General features: G+C 36.2%; 1 protein-coding gene across 3 annotated transcripts in view; it reads left to right on the forward strand.

Moving 5' to 3' along the window:
- LOC139150538 (centrosomal protein of 170 kDa protein B-like) overlaps nucleotides 1-15,134 on the forward strand; it is a 146,774-nt gene that overhangs the window by 109,428 nt on the left and 22,212 nt on the right. For all 3 annotated transcript variants that reach the window (XM_070722970.1, XM_070722972.1, XM_070722971.1), the window contains 4 exons: nucleotides 1,522-1,675; nucleotides 10,260-10,345; nucleotides 11,039-11,124; nucleotides 14,681-14,811. In XM_070722970.1, coding sequence (XP_070579071.1) covers nucleotides 1,522-1,675; nucleotides 10,260-10,345; nucleotides 11,039-11,124; nucleotides 14,681-14,811 — 457 coding nt within the window. The remainder of the gene's footprint in view (nucleotides 1-1,521; nucleotides 1,676-10,259; nucleotides 10,346-11,038; nucleotides 11,125-14,680; nucleotides 14,812-15,134) is intronic.

The raw sequence follows: 15,134 nt of genomic DNA on the forward strand, positions 1-15,134 counted from the left end.
AATTTTTTCATGAGCTTGACAATATGTGTGGCATGGCTTCTGGTAAGACATGAACACTGAATTCTAGTACTAGGGATTTGTGCTATCTCACGTGATTCCTGAATAATAATGTCATTGTGAGGTAGAATAAAGGGTTTACCTGTATTTTAATAGAATGACAGTTAACTTACACATTTCTGTTTAATTTTTGGTGGTAGTGTTCCCACTTTTGGTATAACAACTTTTCCTGAAAAAGTATTTGCAAGATTATGCTCAAATTTGACATATCATGCCTTTGGATGATTACAGTTAGATTTGAGTAAAGTGTCAAACCTTGCATTACATACATTTTCTTGGTGACATTTCTCATTTTGTAGCCAAAATATCTTCACCATTGTAACTTCTTATCAGATAACTTTCATAATTGGTATGTTGAATTTTCTATCGTGCTGATCAAATGGGAGCATAGTGTCATTTTAATTTTTTGTTTTCAGGAGCCACCTAATCTTTTTTACTTGCTTGTTTAAAATTGTGAAAACTATTGTTTGACTGTGCTCTAAAAAGATACCCGCATACACCAGTTTCTTGTGAAATACTGAGCAACAGGTGATTTGGTAACCTTGATCTAGGTGTAGGCAGATCAATATCAACTGATCAATATTATAGTGGGATCACAATGTCATAGACACCATATTTGTTGTGACACCTGCAATGTCATATGAAAGGGAATTTTTTTCTACTTTTTTCTCATCAAGTTCTTTATTTTTGCTTCAAAATTGGATTTCAGGTACTTGCAGGGTTTCCCATATGTGTATACCAAATCATCAGAGTACTTCCTTTATTGCTTTGAAATTTGGTATAAAATGTTATTTTAAATGACTTAATCTAAGTTTATTGAGATAGGGTATTGCATAGCACTATATTATACAGTTATTTTAGCTCCAGGTTGCCATACATGTATGGCAAAGGAAACCTATCATAAAGGTTTGAAAATATGAATGTGTATGAATGTATGTATGTATGTTTGTATGTATATACGTACGTACGTATGTATGTACGTACGAATGTATGTACATGCGGACAGTATGTGTGTATGTATATACATGCATGGTGTACATAGGTATGAACGTACATATACATATATGGAAACATGTCAGATTGCTTTTAATCTTGATTATTTCAATGTGAATAGTATTTTATAAGGTTTCTCAAGTTCAAATTGGAAAGTTTACAATTTTTCCATCTCAGGTATGTTCAAGGGATATTAGTCATTGATCCCTTAACATAATATTCGCTTTGCTATTAATTTTCTTTTGAATTTCAGTTCTTTGATTAATATTTTAAAAACAGCATAGCTTCTACTAACCAAGGATCATTCCAAGAAAGCAAATAACATAATACCAACCTGCAAATATGCTCATTTAATCAATTTTATATTCTTCTTGATATCATTAATTACAATTTTATAATGGTAGTAAGGAAATTACATATTTATCTATTTGAGTTTATTTATCAATTATTTGTGTTTATATTTTCACTAAGTCACTACTGGATGACATGTTCTCGGAAGACACTCCTTCAAATTCCTCAGGACAAGCAATTAATACTTCCATATTACCTTCAAAGACCAATTCCAAAACCAACAAAAGAAGAGAAAACATAGTCAGCAGGTCTACATCCTTCACTATGGGATTAGGTAGGTTCACTAATTTTTTAGTTGATAACTAATTAGTGTGGCCAACAGTTGGCCAATGCCAAAGGTTTAAAACTGCTGTATCTTTTGGCTATTTTTTCAGAACTTTTGTTTTGTGGTTTCCCTACACTTTCCGCATTAAATCCCTAAACTGTATTTTAATGCCAAGTATTTAGCATATCAACACAACCTCCATTGTTATTGTTGAAAATTGTATTCAAGTCCAGACTAGAATTCATTTGTAAACAATATACAATGATCACAACACACATGACAAAAAGAATACTCAAAATTTCAGCATGACAAATTGCTTAGGGTCAGACACAGTAGTTGATATACAGAAGCAGAAACTGAAAAACTTGCCTCAAGTTACAGCTTATGTCCCTTGAAGCTCCACTGTTGACAAAATGTATGTCAGGTGGCTGATTGAGTGACAGCATCTGTTCTCTTGTCATATAATATCCCATGAAAGTTTAAAGAGGCACTCCCATTTGGTAACATTTTGAAAACACATTTTTTTAATGCCAACGGTCGATATTTGACGTGACGACTGCGCGCGGATCGCGAGATATCGATAAAAAAATGTCATTTCCCGAGCGTATTTTTCACATCCCGAAGTTTTACAATCGTTTCTGATTATGATGCGAAATCCACCGAAGGTTTGTTGTTGTGCTGATTGACGATATTCTAGGGAGTCCATAATAAGTTCGAACGACGCAATTTTACCTCCCACTGCGAAGACTTTATATACAGCATTATGCCTTTACCACAGGTCAGTTTTTGAAAACTTCGTTTTAGCTTTGTCGTTGTCATTATTCTAAATCAGTTGTATTATATAACCAATACCACATAAACATAAGTTTTTACATGTTAAATATTAGCCGCCTCCGATGACTACATTTTGTCGTCTGCCACACAGTACGTGTGGTTCGCCGCGCGCGTGGTATGCGTCCATGCATACCAGGTGGCCGCTATATATCAACCGCACGTAACTGGGCTAGTCACATATGCGAATTCTGGTGGAATCAGCAAAAATTGTTTTTCGTTTTATCACCAAGTCAGTAAGACTCAGCTTTCTCCCACGGGGCATGACCGATCACCGAGGCAAGTGGTACTGTGGCGTACAGCAGTGTCAGTGTGGACTCGTACTCACTAGCTTAGTTGACAATGGCCCCAGTGCCGAACGTTCGATGTTCGGAAGCTGAATTAAGGTGGGCCACCGGAATTCAAACTTTTACTTTTAAGCTCACATTTGGTATACCAATGTGAGGTAATCGTATAAGCTGAATAAGTTCATTTGCATCCGATTTGCATGTATGTATGTATGTATGTATGTATGTATGTCCATCCACATCAAAAACACCTAAACCACAGCACCTACTGTCTAAGTATTTGGTGTACAGGTGCACCTAGGGGTGTAGATGTGAATTTGTTCAAATGAACTTGTCAGTGTCAAAAATATGCAAATGAGGGGAAAAAAGGAAAAACCCTGAAAATTGCTAAAACTCTGTAACCGTTGGTCAGATAGGGTTGAAACTTGGTGTGCAGGTTTCTTTAGGTATTCTAAATTAGGTGTTTAAAATTTGGGATGAAATTTGCATGTTTCTATTTTTGGGGTAATTTTTTCAGTTTTTAGTCAAAAAATGTTTTTCTCTGAAACCACTCATCCGATTGCTTTGAAAGTTGGTATACATGTTCCTCAGGATGACCTCAGTCAAGTATATACAAATTGAATTGAAATTTCATATTTGTAATTTTGGGGCAATTTTCCGAATTTTTGGTCAAAATTTTTTTATTCAAAAACTACTTATCTGATAGCTTTGATATTTGGTATACAGGTTCCTAAGGTTGATCAAAATCAGTTTTATGAATATCGTGAAGATATCTCAAATTTTGTATTTTTGCTGAATTTTTTGGTTAATTTTCTCATTTTAAGTAAAATTTCTTCTTCTCTGAAACCGCTAGCCCAATTGCTCTCAAATTTGGATTGGGTGTTTGCAAGGGTGTTACCCTTCTAATTGTTGAAATTACGACAAAATATTACTGTTTTGGAGCAATTTTTGTCATTTTTGGTCAAAAAATCTTAAAAAATATTTACTTTTTAAAGCCCCTGAACAGACAGCTTTTATATTTGGTGTACAGATGTCCAGGGATGACAATAGTTAGATATGTGGAAATTGTCCTGGAATATACAAATTTGTATTTTTAAGACAATTTTGTCATTTTTGGTCAAGTAAACTTGTTCTCAAAATTACTTGTCTGATAGCTTTGTTATTTGCTACAAAAGTCCCGAGGGATGTTATTAGATAGATTTTCTGCTCAAAGTGTTGGGAAACCCCCAAATTTGTATATTTTAGGTAATTTTCTCAGTTTGTGACCTTAAATGACCTACACCAACCCAGGATATGTAGTGAGACAGTTTCAAAGGCTGTGAACATAATTTTGTCATATTTATCAATTTGTAGTAAAATTTGATCCAGACAAAGCAGAGGTAAATTTTTTTAATTGCGAACCAATTTTTGCAACTTTTGCATGTAAGAACTGATGCGAAATTTGGATCCAGGATAATTCCAGATGTCGTAATCACCCCCCCCCCCCCCCCACAGTGGAAGGCATTTCACTATCTGTAACTAATTTAAGTGCTGTTTACATTCGAATGAAAGCTCTCATAGCATTAATTAAAGCATCCCCAAGGTTGTAAACAGTGTGCCCGCTAAGCCAATTTGACGCGTCATGACGCACAGCAAATCCTCCTGACGCACTGAAATTACAAGTAATCTGACGCGTCACTGACGCAGCTGTAAAAAGCCTGCCAATTACTAGAAATGCTAAGCAGATTCATAATTTTCACGGATAACATGTTTCCTTGTAGTTTTTGGGCGAAAAAGTAGCTGTATATGTCATTTCTTTAAGTCTATGCAGTGATACTACGTGCCGATTGTACACTTGTGTTGCCGATCGATCGATGGGGAAGGAGGCAGCCATTGTTGTTTTCATTGTCTTCTCACTGACTCACAGGAGAATACCAGGAATCGAGAAAGACACACTACCATAGAGGGCGCTACACTTACAACTACTGACTTTTATTTATAACCATTTTCATGCATGCGGTGACGCACACCAAGTCAAGTTTTCTTCAGTTTGACTCAAAAAAAATTTTCACCTTCCCTTAGAGGGCACACTGGTTGTAAATATATTTCCTGCCAGCTGGTCTTATGTAAACATGGTCTACCAAGGGGTGGAAAATTTGACATTGAGGAGGGGGTAGGGTCTAGGAGATTGATGAGGTAGCATTACTTTTTACCAGATCCCTTGTACATGTTTTTCCCACTCTTTATTTTTTCCCCACTCTCCCACCTCTTCTTTTTATCAAGCCTTCTCTGGCTAATTTTTTTGTAGACATTTGCTTATGTATGTAGTATCTGCTTGTCCCATTGCTATAGAAGTTGATATGCATGTTCCTCAAGATGACCTCCAGTGCCTAAGTAAGTTGCAGACCTTATTTGCTTTTGTCATTCTTGTTTTTCTAGTTTAAATATTTCTTGATTTTACCAATTCAAACCGAATTTGAGCACACTGTCCTTGACGGTATTTTTTGAGGACATGTTTTTATCGATATCTCGCGATCCGCACGCAGTCGCCACGTCAAATATCGACCGTTGGCACTAAAAAAATGTGTTTTAAAAATGTTACCAAATGGGAGTGCCACTTTAAGCAGATAGACATACAAAATCCAATTAGAGAGGAGATGGTTTTCTTGTTGGCATATGGCTCAATTGAAGTTGAATCCAGGTAAAATCCAAGTCTCTCCAATTTAAAAGTCAAATCTACCTACTAACTCAATATGTTGCATTGTATTTATAATGGCCCTTTCAAGTAAATTCTTACACTTTTTGGAAATTTTAAAATGGTCAAACCTTGCAGTGTGGTTGACCATTAAGGTACATGTAGGACACTCTGTGAGCTGCCTCCATGGTTTGACGGGACTGCAAAGTTTTGAGCCAATCATACATGTGAATCAGACTAAACTTGTGGGGCGCGTAACTCAAATATTTCCATCAATGATAGATTTATTTGTATGATAATTGATATATATCTTAATGATGACAATGCAGTTATTTCTATGATAATTGATGTAAATCTTAATAAAGGGGACAATGCAGTCATTTGTGTGATAATTGATGTATATCTTAAGGGGGGACAATGCAGTTACTTGTCTGATAATTGATGTTTATCTTAGTAATGGGGACAATGCAGTTATTTCTATGATAATTGATGTTACAGTATTTATATCTTAGTAATGGGGACAATGCAGTTATTTCTATGATAATTGATGTTACAGTATTTATATCTTAGTAATGGGGACAATGCAGTTATTTCTATGATAATTGATGTATATCTTAATGATGGGGACAATGCAGTTATTTCTATGATAATTGATGTTACAGTATATCTTTTAGTAATGGGGACAATGCAGTTATTTCTATGATAATTGATGTTACAGTATTTATATCTTAGTAATGGGGACAATGCAGTTATTTCTATGATAATTGATGTATATCTTAAGAATGGGGACAATGCAGTTATTTCTATGATAATTGATGTATATCTTAATAATGGGGACAATGCAGTTATTTCTATGATAATTGATGTATATCTTAATAATGGGGACAATGCAGTTATTTCTATGATAATTGATGTTACAGTATATCTTAGTACTGGGGACAATGCAGTTATTTCTATGATAATTGATGTATATCTTAATAATGGGGACAATGCAGTTATTTCTATGATAATTGATGTGTATCTTAATAATTGGACAGTGCAGTTACTTGTAAGATAATTGATGTATATCTTAAAGAGGCACTCCCATTTGGTAACATTTTTAAAACACATTTTTTTTTTTTTTTTAATGCCAACGGTCGATATTTGACGTGGTGACTGCACACGGATCGCGAGATATCGATAAAAACATGTTATTTCCCGAGCATATTTTTCACATCCCGAAGTTTTACGATCATTTCTGATTTTGACCCGAAATCCCCCAAGGGTTTGTTGTTGTGCTGTTGATGATATTCTAGGGAGTCTATAATAAGTTCGGACAACGCAATTAATTTACTTCCCACTGCAAAGACTTTATATACAGCATTATGCCTTTACCACAGGTCAGTTTTTGAAAACTTCTTCTTAGCTTTTGTGGTTTTCATTATTCTAAATCAGTTGTATTATATTTTTAACCAATACCACATAAACATCAGATTTTACGTGTTAAATATTAGCCGCCTCCGATTACTACATTTTGTCGTCTGCCACACAGTACGTGTGGTTTGCCGCGCGCGTGGTGTGCTGCTATGCATACCACGCGGAGGCCACTATGTATCAACCGCACGTAACTGGGCTAGTCACCTAAGCGAATTCTGGTGGAATCAGCAAAATTTGTTTTTCGTTTTTTCACCAAGTCAGTAAGACTCAGCTTTCTCCCACCATGGAGGTCCTACCTCCATGCTCCCACATGGCATGACCGATTACCGACGCAAGTGGTACTGTGGCGTACAGCAGCGTCAGTGTAGACTTGTACTCCATAGCTTAGTTGACAATCTCCCAAGTGCCGAACGTTCCATGTTCGGAAGCAGGGCTCCCGCTACCCGATCGCCAATTAGCCAAATGCGAAAGAAAGTTAAAAATGGCTACAAAAATTCCAGTTTGGCGAACATAGTGGCTAATGAATTTTTACTGCCTGGCCCTGGTGCCACCTCAACAAAAAACTATACAGCTAACAATAAAAACGTTGTAAGATGTTGAAACAGTTTACCCTCCTTCCTACAAAGTTGCAATGTATTGAAACACATCACTCGCCTTTCTACAAAGTTACAAATTCCCTGGTACGTAAAACAAACATTGTTGCTGTTCCGTCTGCAGTACACAGAGGCTTTGCTTTGCCTCCGTGAGTCCCGTTCGTCCTTCAGTCTATCAGAAGTTTTACCTACTTTGCTAGAATCAGTATTTGGCCTGCAACTACTCAGTTTGATAGTAAAAACCATAATTTCAAAGGAAACTTTCACAAACGGAGTAATAATACAAAGGAAGAGGAGAAAAACTGAGGTTTTCTGAAAGGTCAAGTGTAGGTCATCCCATCATGTGATGTCATGCGTGAAGACCCCTTAAGTGTACAATTATGGTTCAAAAGAGCCACCTAGGGTGGTCCAATAGGTAAAAGGTAATTTTGGTGCCTTCAAATTTAAATGGCATTCAGCTTGACTGTTAGTTTGAAATTAAATTTTATTGAGAGTCATCACAAAGGGACATTGTCAACAGTAATTGCAGTAAGCATTATCCACTGTCAAATTGTCACTTTTGTGAATTGCAATTTTTCATATAAACATTAAAGCAACAAATTATTAATTCAGTCTATTTCAAACTGCTATAACTTATACAAGAAATTATGTGATTCTGAATTATTTTAATATTTTTGCAGATTCCACTAATTTAATGGTGTAGAAGTGAACATCACCAGACATTTCTTGATGATATCAAAATATCAAATGAAAATATATCTGTGCTAAAATGTTATCATAGTCATTAAAACAATGTACACTCTCAAGCAGTGAGTAATTTAAATGAACATATATCATTGTGTCTTGCTTTACAAGAGTTATGTTTTAAACCCTTTGGTCTCAAGAAAAATACTCATACTCAAAATGCTATTCAGCCTGCTTGATCACAACTATGACATACAAGTAACACTGGGGCCAATCATATCTACACTACCAGTGTGCTACTAAATGCTTTCTTCTGCACAATTTTTTTAGCTCATATTTTGTTTTATATATAAATACCAAAAAGAGCTTATATGATGAGTCTAAGTGGCGTCTGTATGTCTGTATATTTGTGGGTATGTGCGGATGTATGTCCGTCACACACAAAGGCTCCCATACCGCCAAAGCTACCGTCTCAGTATTTGGTGTACAGGTAGATGTAGGGGTTGAGATGTGAATTTGTTCAAATGAACACATCAGTGTCAAAAATGTGCAAATGAGGAAAGAAAAAGCGAAATTCAGAAACAGGCTTGAAACAGGCTTACTCCACTGACTTGAGTCATTTCCTGTCATTGTTTATGAACTGTTACATATTAACAGACCTGCTCAAACCATAGACAGTAGAGGGGAGGAAGACCGTCAGTAGAGGGGAGAAAGACCATCTATGGTCAAACTAAGGGGGGCTAGCTGCCTTTCTGCTATGCATGATGCTAAAGTTGACCTCCAGTACCTAAAGTTTCAGACCTTAATTACTTTTGTCATTCTTGTTTTTCTGGTTTAAATATTTCTTGTTGTTTTTCTGGTTGTACTGTGTAGAAATCACTGTCATAACATCAACGTAGAATTTTCCTGCACTGAACAGATAGAAACAACATTTATTGTTGATCTTTGGTACCTATATTGGTATGTACCAATTCTGATCAAATTTGAGCAACACCGGTATAATTGCGGTATTTTTTTATTCTTGTGGCTAAAACATTTTGGTTATGGAAGACTGCATAAATTTGCCGCATGAGAGGCTTGTAGCTTATGACAAGCTATCATACTGTGAACACTAAATGAATGTCGCAGAAATGTTCTGTACCTGTTGTAATATACACTTCACTTTGCTACCAGATTTTTAGAATTCAACTGATACCTTATTTTATTTCTGGTGATAAAAGTTTAACATCTGAAATGAAAAAGTATTTCTATCCTGGAAATGTCATAAAAACCCAGATTATTCAATAAAAACTGAACAAATATTTCTTTAATGTAAAAACTATCAGGAACATCATGCAAAACATTTTGATTTGTAAAATTAGGAACACCTGAATGCCGAGAATTCTGTAATTGCTACGCTTGAGATCATAAACTGGCTAAAATTTACTCAAAGTGGCTACAAAATTTTTGATTTGGCTAATCAGTTGGCTAATCCTTTTGGTGACTTAGGGTGAGCCCTGGGAAGCTGAATTTAGTTGGGCCACCGGAATTCAAACTTTTACTTTTTTGAAGACATGTTTGTACCGATATCTCGCTATCCGCGTGCAGTCGCCACGTCAAATATCGACCGTTGGCACTAAAAAAAGTGTGTTAAAAATGTTACCAAGTGGGAGTCTATAATAATGGGGACAATGCAGTTATTTGTATGATAATTTATGTATATCTTAATAATGGGGACAATGTAGTTATTTCTATGATAATTGATGTATATCTTAATAATGGGTAAAATGCAGTTATTTGTATGATAATTGATGTATATCTCAATAATGGGTACAATCCAGTTATTTTTATGATAATTTATGTATATCTAAATGGGGACAATGCATTTAAATATTTGTTCAAATTTAGCGTAAAAATTTGTAATTTACATTTTGTTATTTTTTTGTTTGTCAAAAGCTTTCTGTTCAATAACAATTTGTCTAGTGATAGGTATTGATGTTGATTTTAGGGTTTTCTCAGGATATGAGAAATTTGAATGTGTAAATATTGGGCCTAATACATACTGTATACACACTTTATAAATGTACATAGATATAGCTCCTGTGATAAGCTATTTGGTTCATACTTAGGTAAAAGTTCTGAGAACTCAAGTGATGGAAAGAAGCATAGCTATGAGAAGCAAAATGGCCAGAAACGTCCACAGTGGCATTCACAGGTAAATGAATAAATATTTGTGTAAGATTTACAAGCCAGTCCATCTCTGTGCATATATATCATACTCAGGTCATAACAATGCATCATGTATCTTTGATTTTATGAACTGCAAGTGTAATGTACACGTGGGAAGAATGAAGCACTTATAGCTGCAACAGTTTCATATTCATAACTTTTCAAATATTTGTTTTTACCTATATATATATATATCTCATCATTATATCATTATATCTCATCATTGCTCATTTCAATACCTCAATACTTACTTGCTAGTGGCATACTTTCTAAGCTGCCTCAGAGTTACCACATAGGTACTATTATATATATTGCACATGCTTTCCAAGTTATTGATTTCATGCTTTGGACCACCAAACGGAAGATTGATTTTGTTGCATAGTAAATGTAATTAATGATGCTGTTAGTTTTAAACCAAGAAACAGTTCTAGAAGATATGTTAATGAGAGTTCATTGCTTATTTGACAGTGGAGAAATTCATAAAACAATATGTGTGTGTACAAGAGCAGAGAGCAAAATTCATTTGTGATATAATCCTGAACAAGGGAACAGAGATGTATATCACTGCACATGATTATAAAGTATTGCTAGGAATTGCACCGCTTACAGTTAATAATTAACACTACAGTCCTGTGATATTATTGAACTCTAGTGATATGTATCTTTGTTTCTCTTTCAGACATTTGATAGCTTAGTGTTATCATCCATATATCAGCTATCATTAAAGCTAAACAGATCTTCATACAGATTAGCAGCAAAGATGAAGTAAGTATCAACCAAATTTGTCCATCATCAATCTGCATTAATTCAAGGAGCAAAATGATTAGAAATAGATTGAACAGAAAACAGCACTATTGAATAGGCAATGAGTATTTTTGAGCAATTTCTGCAAGAGGAGAACTATGTGACTTGTTGCAGATTTGGATGAAGCCTCAAATTTTGGAACTCTTCATTTTAATATTCTGCCACATGTACAATTATGGAAATATTTGTGTAGAGAGACTTCATTCAAAAAAATGTATAATTTTGCTGCTGCAGTAATCCTAAGCACATGCATGCTATTTAGTTCCTATATGTAACAAACTAAAGGGAGATAAATGGGCTCAAGTGTTTAAAAAAATGAAGAACTGTATCTGGCTAAATAACATAGTACAGTATTTATGCACTGAAACTTTCCTTTACTTCAAGACCCTTCTGATTTTTATCTCCAGACAATGAAAGAAAATGGCAGCAGTATTGTGTATATACACTGAGAATTACTGAGCCTCCGGTACATACATACATGAGGGCTTGCTGTCACACAACACTCCCTCTTTGCATCTCTTTGGCCATAGATAATACTTAGCAGGAGCTTACATTAAAAATGACATTGACTTCAATGAAACTAAAATAGGGCTATAATACGTGGTTCAAGAAAATCTCATCACTTAAGGTAGCGACTCAGGTTCATTGTCACTTATTTTCAATCCTCATTTTCACAAAGAAGAAGTGGTCACACACCCGGCATGTGGTACTTTTTTTATCTGCTCGGTCACCGAAGAGTTCAGAAAATTTGTTAGTTTTTCAAAAACTGCGCATACGGCTGTTTTACTCAAAAACATGCGTTTTTTAGTTTTTTTACTCAAAAAAGTGTAAGTACAAATCTCCAATCGGCCTTGGTGATCTGTTTACGGCAATCGACGGCTGGGTATACTGGGCAAAAAACCGTGTCCTGGATTTTTGAAATTCGCTTTTGTTTTCGCACAATGCGCCTTCAAAGTGTCAACTTGACGTTTTTTGCATTAATTATCGGCCTTTGTTCACGTTTGTCAGGATATCTTCACTTCCAGGCCTTTTATCGGAAATCTGAGACTCGGTCTTTCAGATATATTCATTCACTGTCCACAGGTGAAAGATCAGGCTAATCTGTCCAGGCGCCGCCGATTTATACTTATTTGAATAATGTACGCATTGCCAAAAACGGAACTGAGAAAATCGACGATTTGTGTAAACGACCTATGCGTTACACATTGTGGCCAAGAAGTCCGAGTCGCGCACCATTTTCTACGAATTTTCTTACACCAGGACTAGGTTGAAATATTTAGAGTAAGTTTTGGGAATTTAGAATATGTTTAGGATTGCAGATCATGTGAAAATAGAAAGAAATTATAAACTGAACTGGCAAATGCTTAGTGCCAGCAGTGGTTGGTATTTACACAACAAACACATAGGGGTAATTAGCGATGTAATCCATTTTTGGAACGTTTGACTAGAAGATTAACTGTACACTGTTGTCTCAATGGTTACAATCTGGTTACCAGTGTTCACTGTCAAGACGAACTGAGACGTCGAAACTTGTGTAAAAAAGTCTATCCATCGAGACCTGTGTGCTGTCGTCGCGCGATCGCGTCGGGCATTCACTTGTTCTTGACTCAAGTTGTCTACTTCCTGTCTCTCGATCGGCAATTTATGCATGTTCTTTGTGAAAAATGATTGTCAAGTTCATGTTAGCGCCGACACTGTGCGAACGGGACGTCAGTTGCTAGTTTTCCTACCTCAAGATGAGACGAACACATGTAACTCTTGACAACATAAAATGTCTGTCGTATTTTCTTAGCTTCTGCACCGCACTGCAAACTTGTCGCCCTTCGTTACGGCAGGAGAGATTGACTCGTGTTAATTTTTTCAAACTTTATTTATATGTGTTCATGTACCGATTTTATGAAACTAATAATAATCACGCCGTAGCGTAGAACAGTGCAGGCTGTCATCGACAGCGTGTTCCGAGAGACAGAGTATCGACTAGTCTACAGTGGAGTCACTTGACTTGCGCAATACCAGCGCACAAATAATTATTTCGGAGATTTTTACTTATAATCAAACTTTTGATGACTGACCTCATATAGCAAAAATTGCTAGTTTCAGCACTTCTAGAAGTTGAGCCGGGTTTGTTTTACGTTCAGTGTTGAGGTCCAGCTAGCAGCTGTGGAGTCTGCGGGTAATAGATAGGGCCTAAGTTTAGACAACACGCACACAAGAATCATTTGTGAACCTCGCAATCCACGTTTGACGTAATTTAATTTTTGGGTTATATTTAAAGAAAGAAAAGGCATGAAATAAAAAAATATTTGCATTTCGTTTCGAAAAATTATTAGATCGGTGAACTTGCTCTTGTGAATCTGCATCATGTGTGTATGAACTCCTGCACTCGCTTGGGAAACTCCTTGACATAAATGTCGCCTGTTGTCGGGTACGGTGTTGTTCAAGGTTTCTCAGCAGACACGAAAAGGCTGTACGATAGAAAGATGAAACTCCGAGTTTAAAAATATAAAAGAACAAGATACTAACACCAAGCATGTACAGCAAGAGTGATAAAATTATCGCAACTAACAGAAGTTTCATTTCGCTCAGGCTAATTTTTGGACTCGGGTATGTAATCAGCATAGCCTAATATGTTCGAAACGCAGTGTGTCAAATACTTTCATAGTTGTTGAACTGAGCACGTCTCCGTTAACGTCTGCGTCCTCGGCCAAATCTGACTCTTCACTGCATTCTTGATCGGTTATTGCAGGGAGTATGAGCCAAAGTCGGACTGTTTTACATTTAAATCTACCTTTTCGCACGTTGCCGTCTTTTTCAGGTCGGCTTTTGTGGACCTCGCTTGCTTTTTCGACGGTACTGAGTGCGAGCGCCGCGCCGGCTTTTGTCTGCTCGACGTGTTTGCCGTACCCATACATGCTGAGTTCAAACGCTGAGCATTACGTTGAAGATAGCGCATGAGCACTATACCGCCAAGCCTATACATAATCTCTGCGTGTTTATCAAAGATATCGTGGTCGGTAATCCGCGACCGTTAAGACAAAAGGGAAATAATGGCACGCGATGTAGCTTATAGTTTGCCATTTTAGTAATATTTCAGAAATTTCCCGGTACGATGTGACCCAACACCTTTCCCCAAAAGAAAGGCCATGTGTCAGTGGTTCGAAACTTGAAATAAAAAAAAAATTGCTAAAATTGACCTTTGAACCTGAGTCGCTTCGTTAAGCATGAAAAAAAGTTTGATGTTGGTAACACAGTCCCACAGTGGAATAGTGCATATCATGACATTTTTTCATTTCAAAATTGAAAATTAACCTGTACGTGTTTTGAGTTTCCTTTTTGAAAATGCAAATCAGCTTATAGCTTGGTTGAAATGTGCCATGGATTGAGCTCAAATAGAAGCTACCACATTTTCTTCTGATCAGTCTAATTTGGAGAAAATCTATGCTACAATGCATTTCATGCAGTGATGGAAAAAAAAAAATCTTTCACGTACACATTGGATTTATTTTCTTGTTTACAGCTATATTTATGAAAGCGAAAGTACGGACTTATCAACATCTCTTGAAAGTGACATTCCTGTATTAAAAACTGCTACGACAGAATTAGCAGAAATACTTGGCAATCTACGTAAAGTGGAGAAAAGACTAGATGGTAAGACTAGCCACTTCTTCTAAATCAGAACAATATTACCAAGCCATAATCTACATCACAGTCATCAGTTCAATAGTGACAAACTCGATATGACAAACACAAACAGTACAGCACAGATAGACAACAAACAAGTACTGGTTCATATAATGAAGTCAAATTTGTAGAAGAGAAATATATGGACCTCCACTACAGAAAACCGAGAAGTAATGTCAGGTGTTTTTAAAATGATAAGCACATTCTACCCCACATTCTGCACCCGGCATATAGCAATCTATAAGTCAAAATAGGAAGTGATCTTAGTCTACAAACAAATGTCACTGATG

The sequence above is a fragment of the Ptychodera flava genome, chromosome 14 (assembly GCF_041260155.1).
Source record: "Ptychodera flava strain L36383 chromosome 14, AS_Pfla_20210202, whole genome shotgun sequence".
Taxonomy (NCBI): domain Eukaryota; kingdom Metazoa; phylum Hemichordata; class Enteropneusta; family Ptychoderidae; genus Ptychodera; species Ptychodera flava.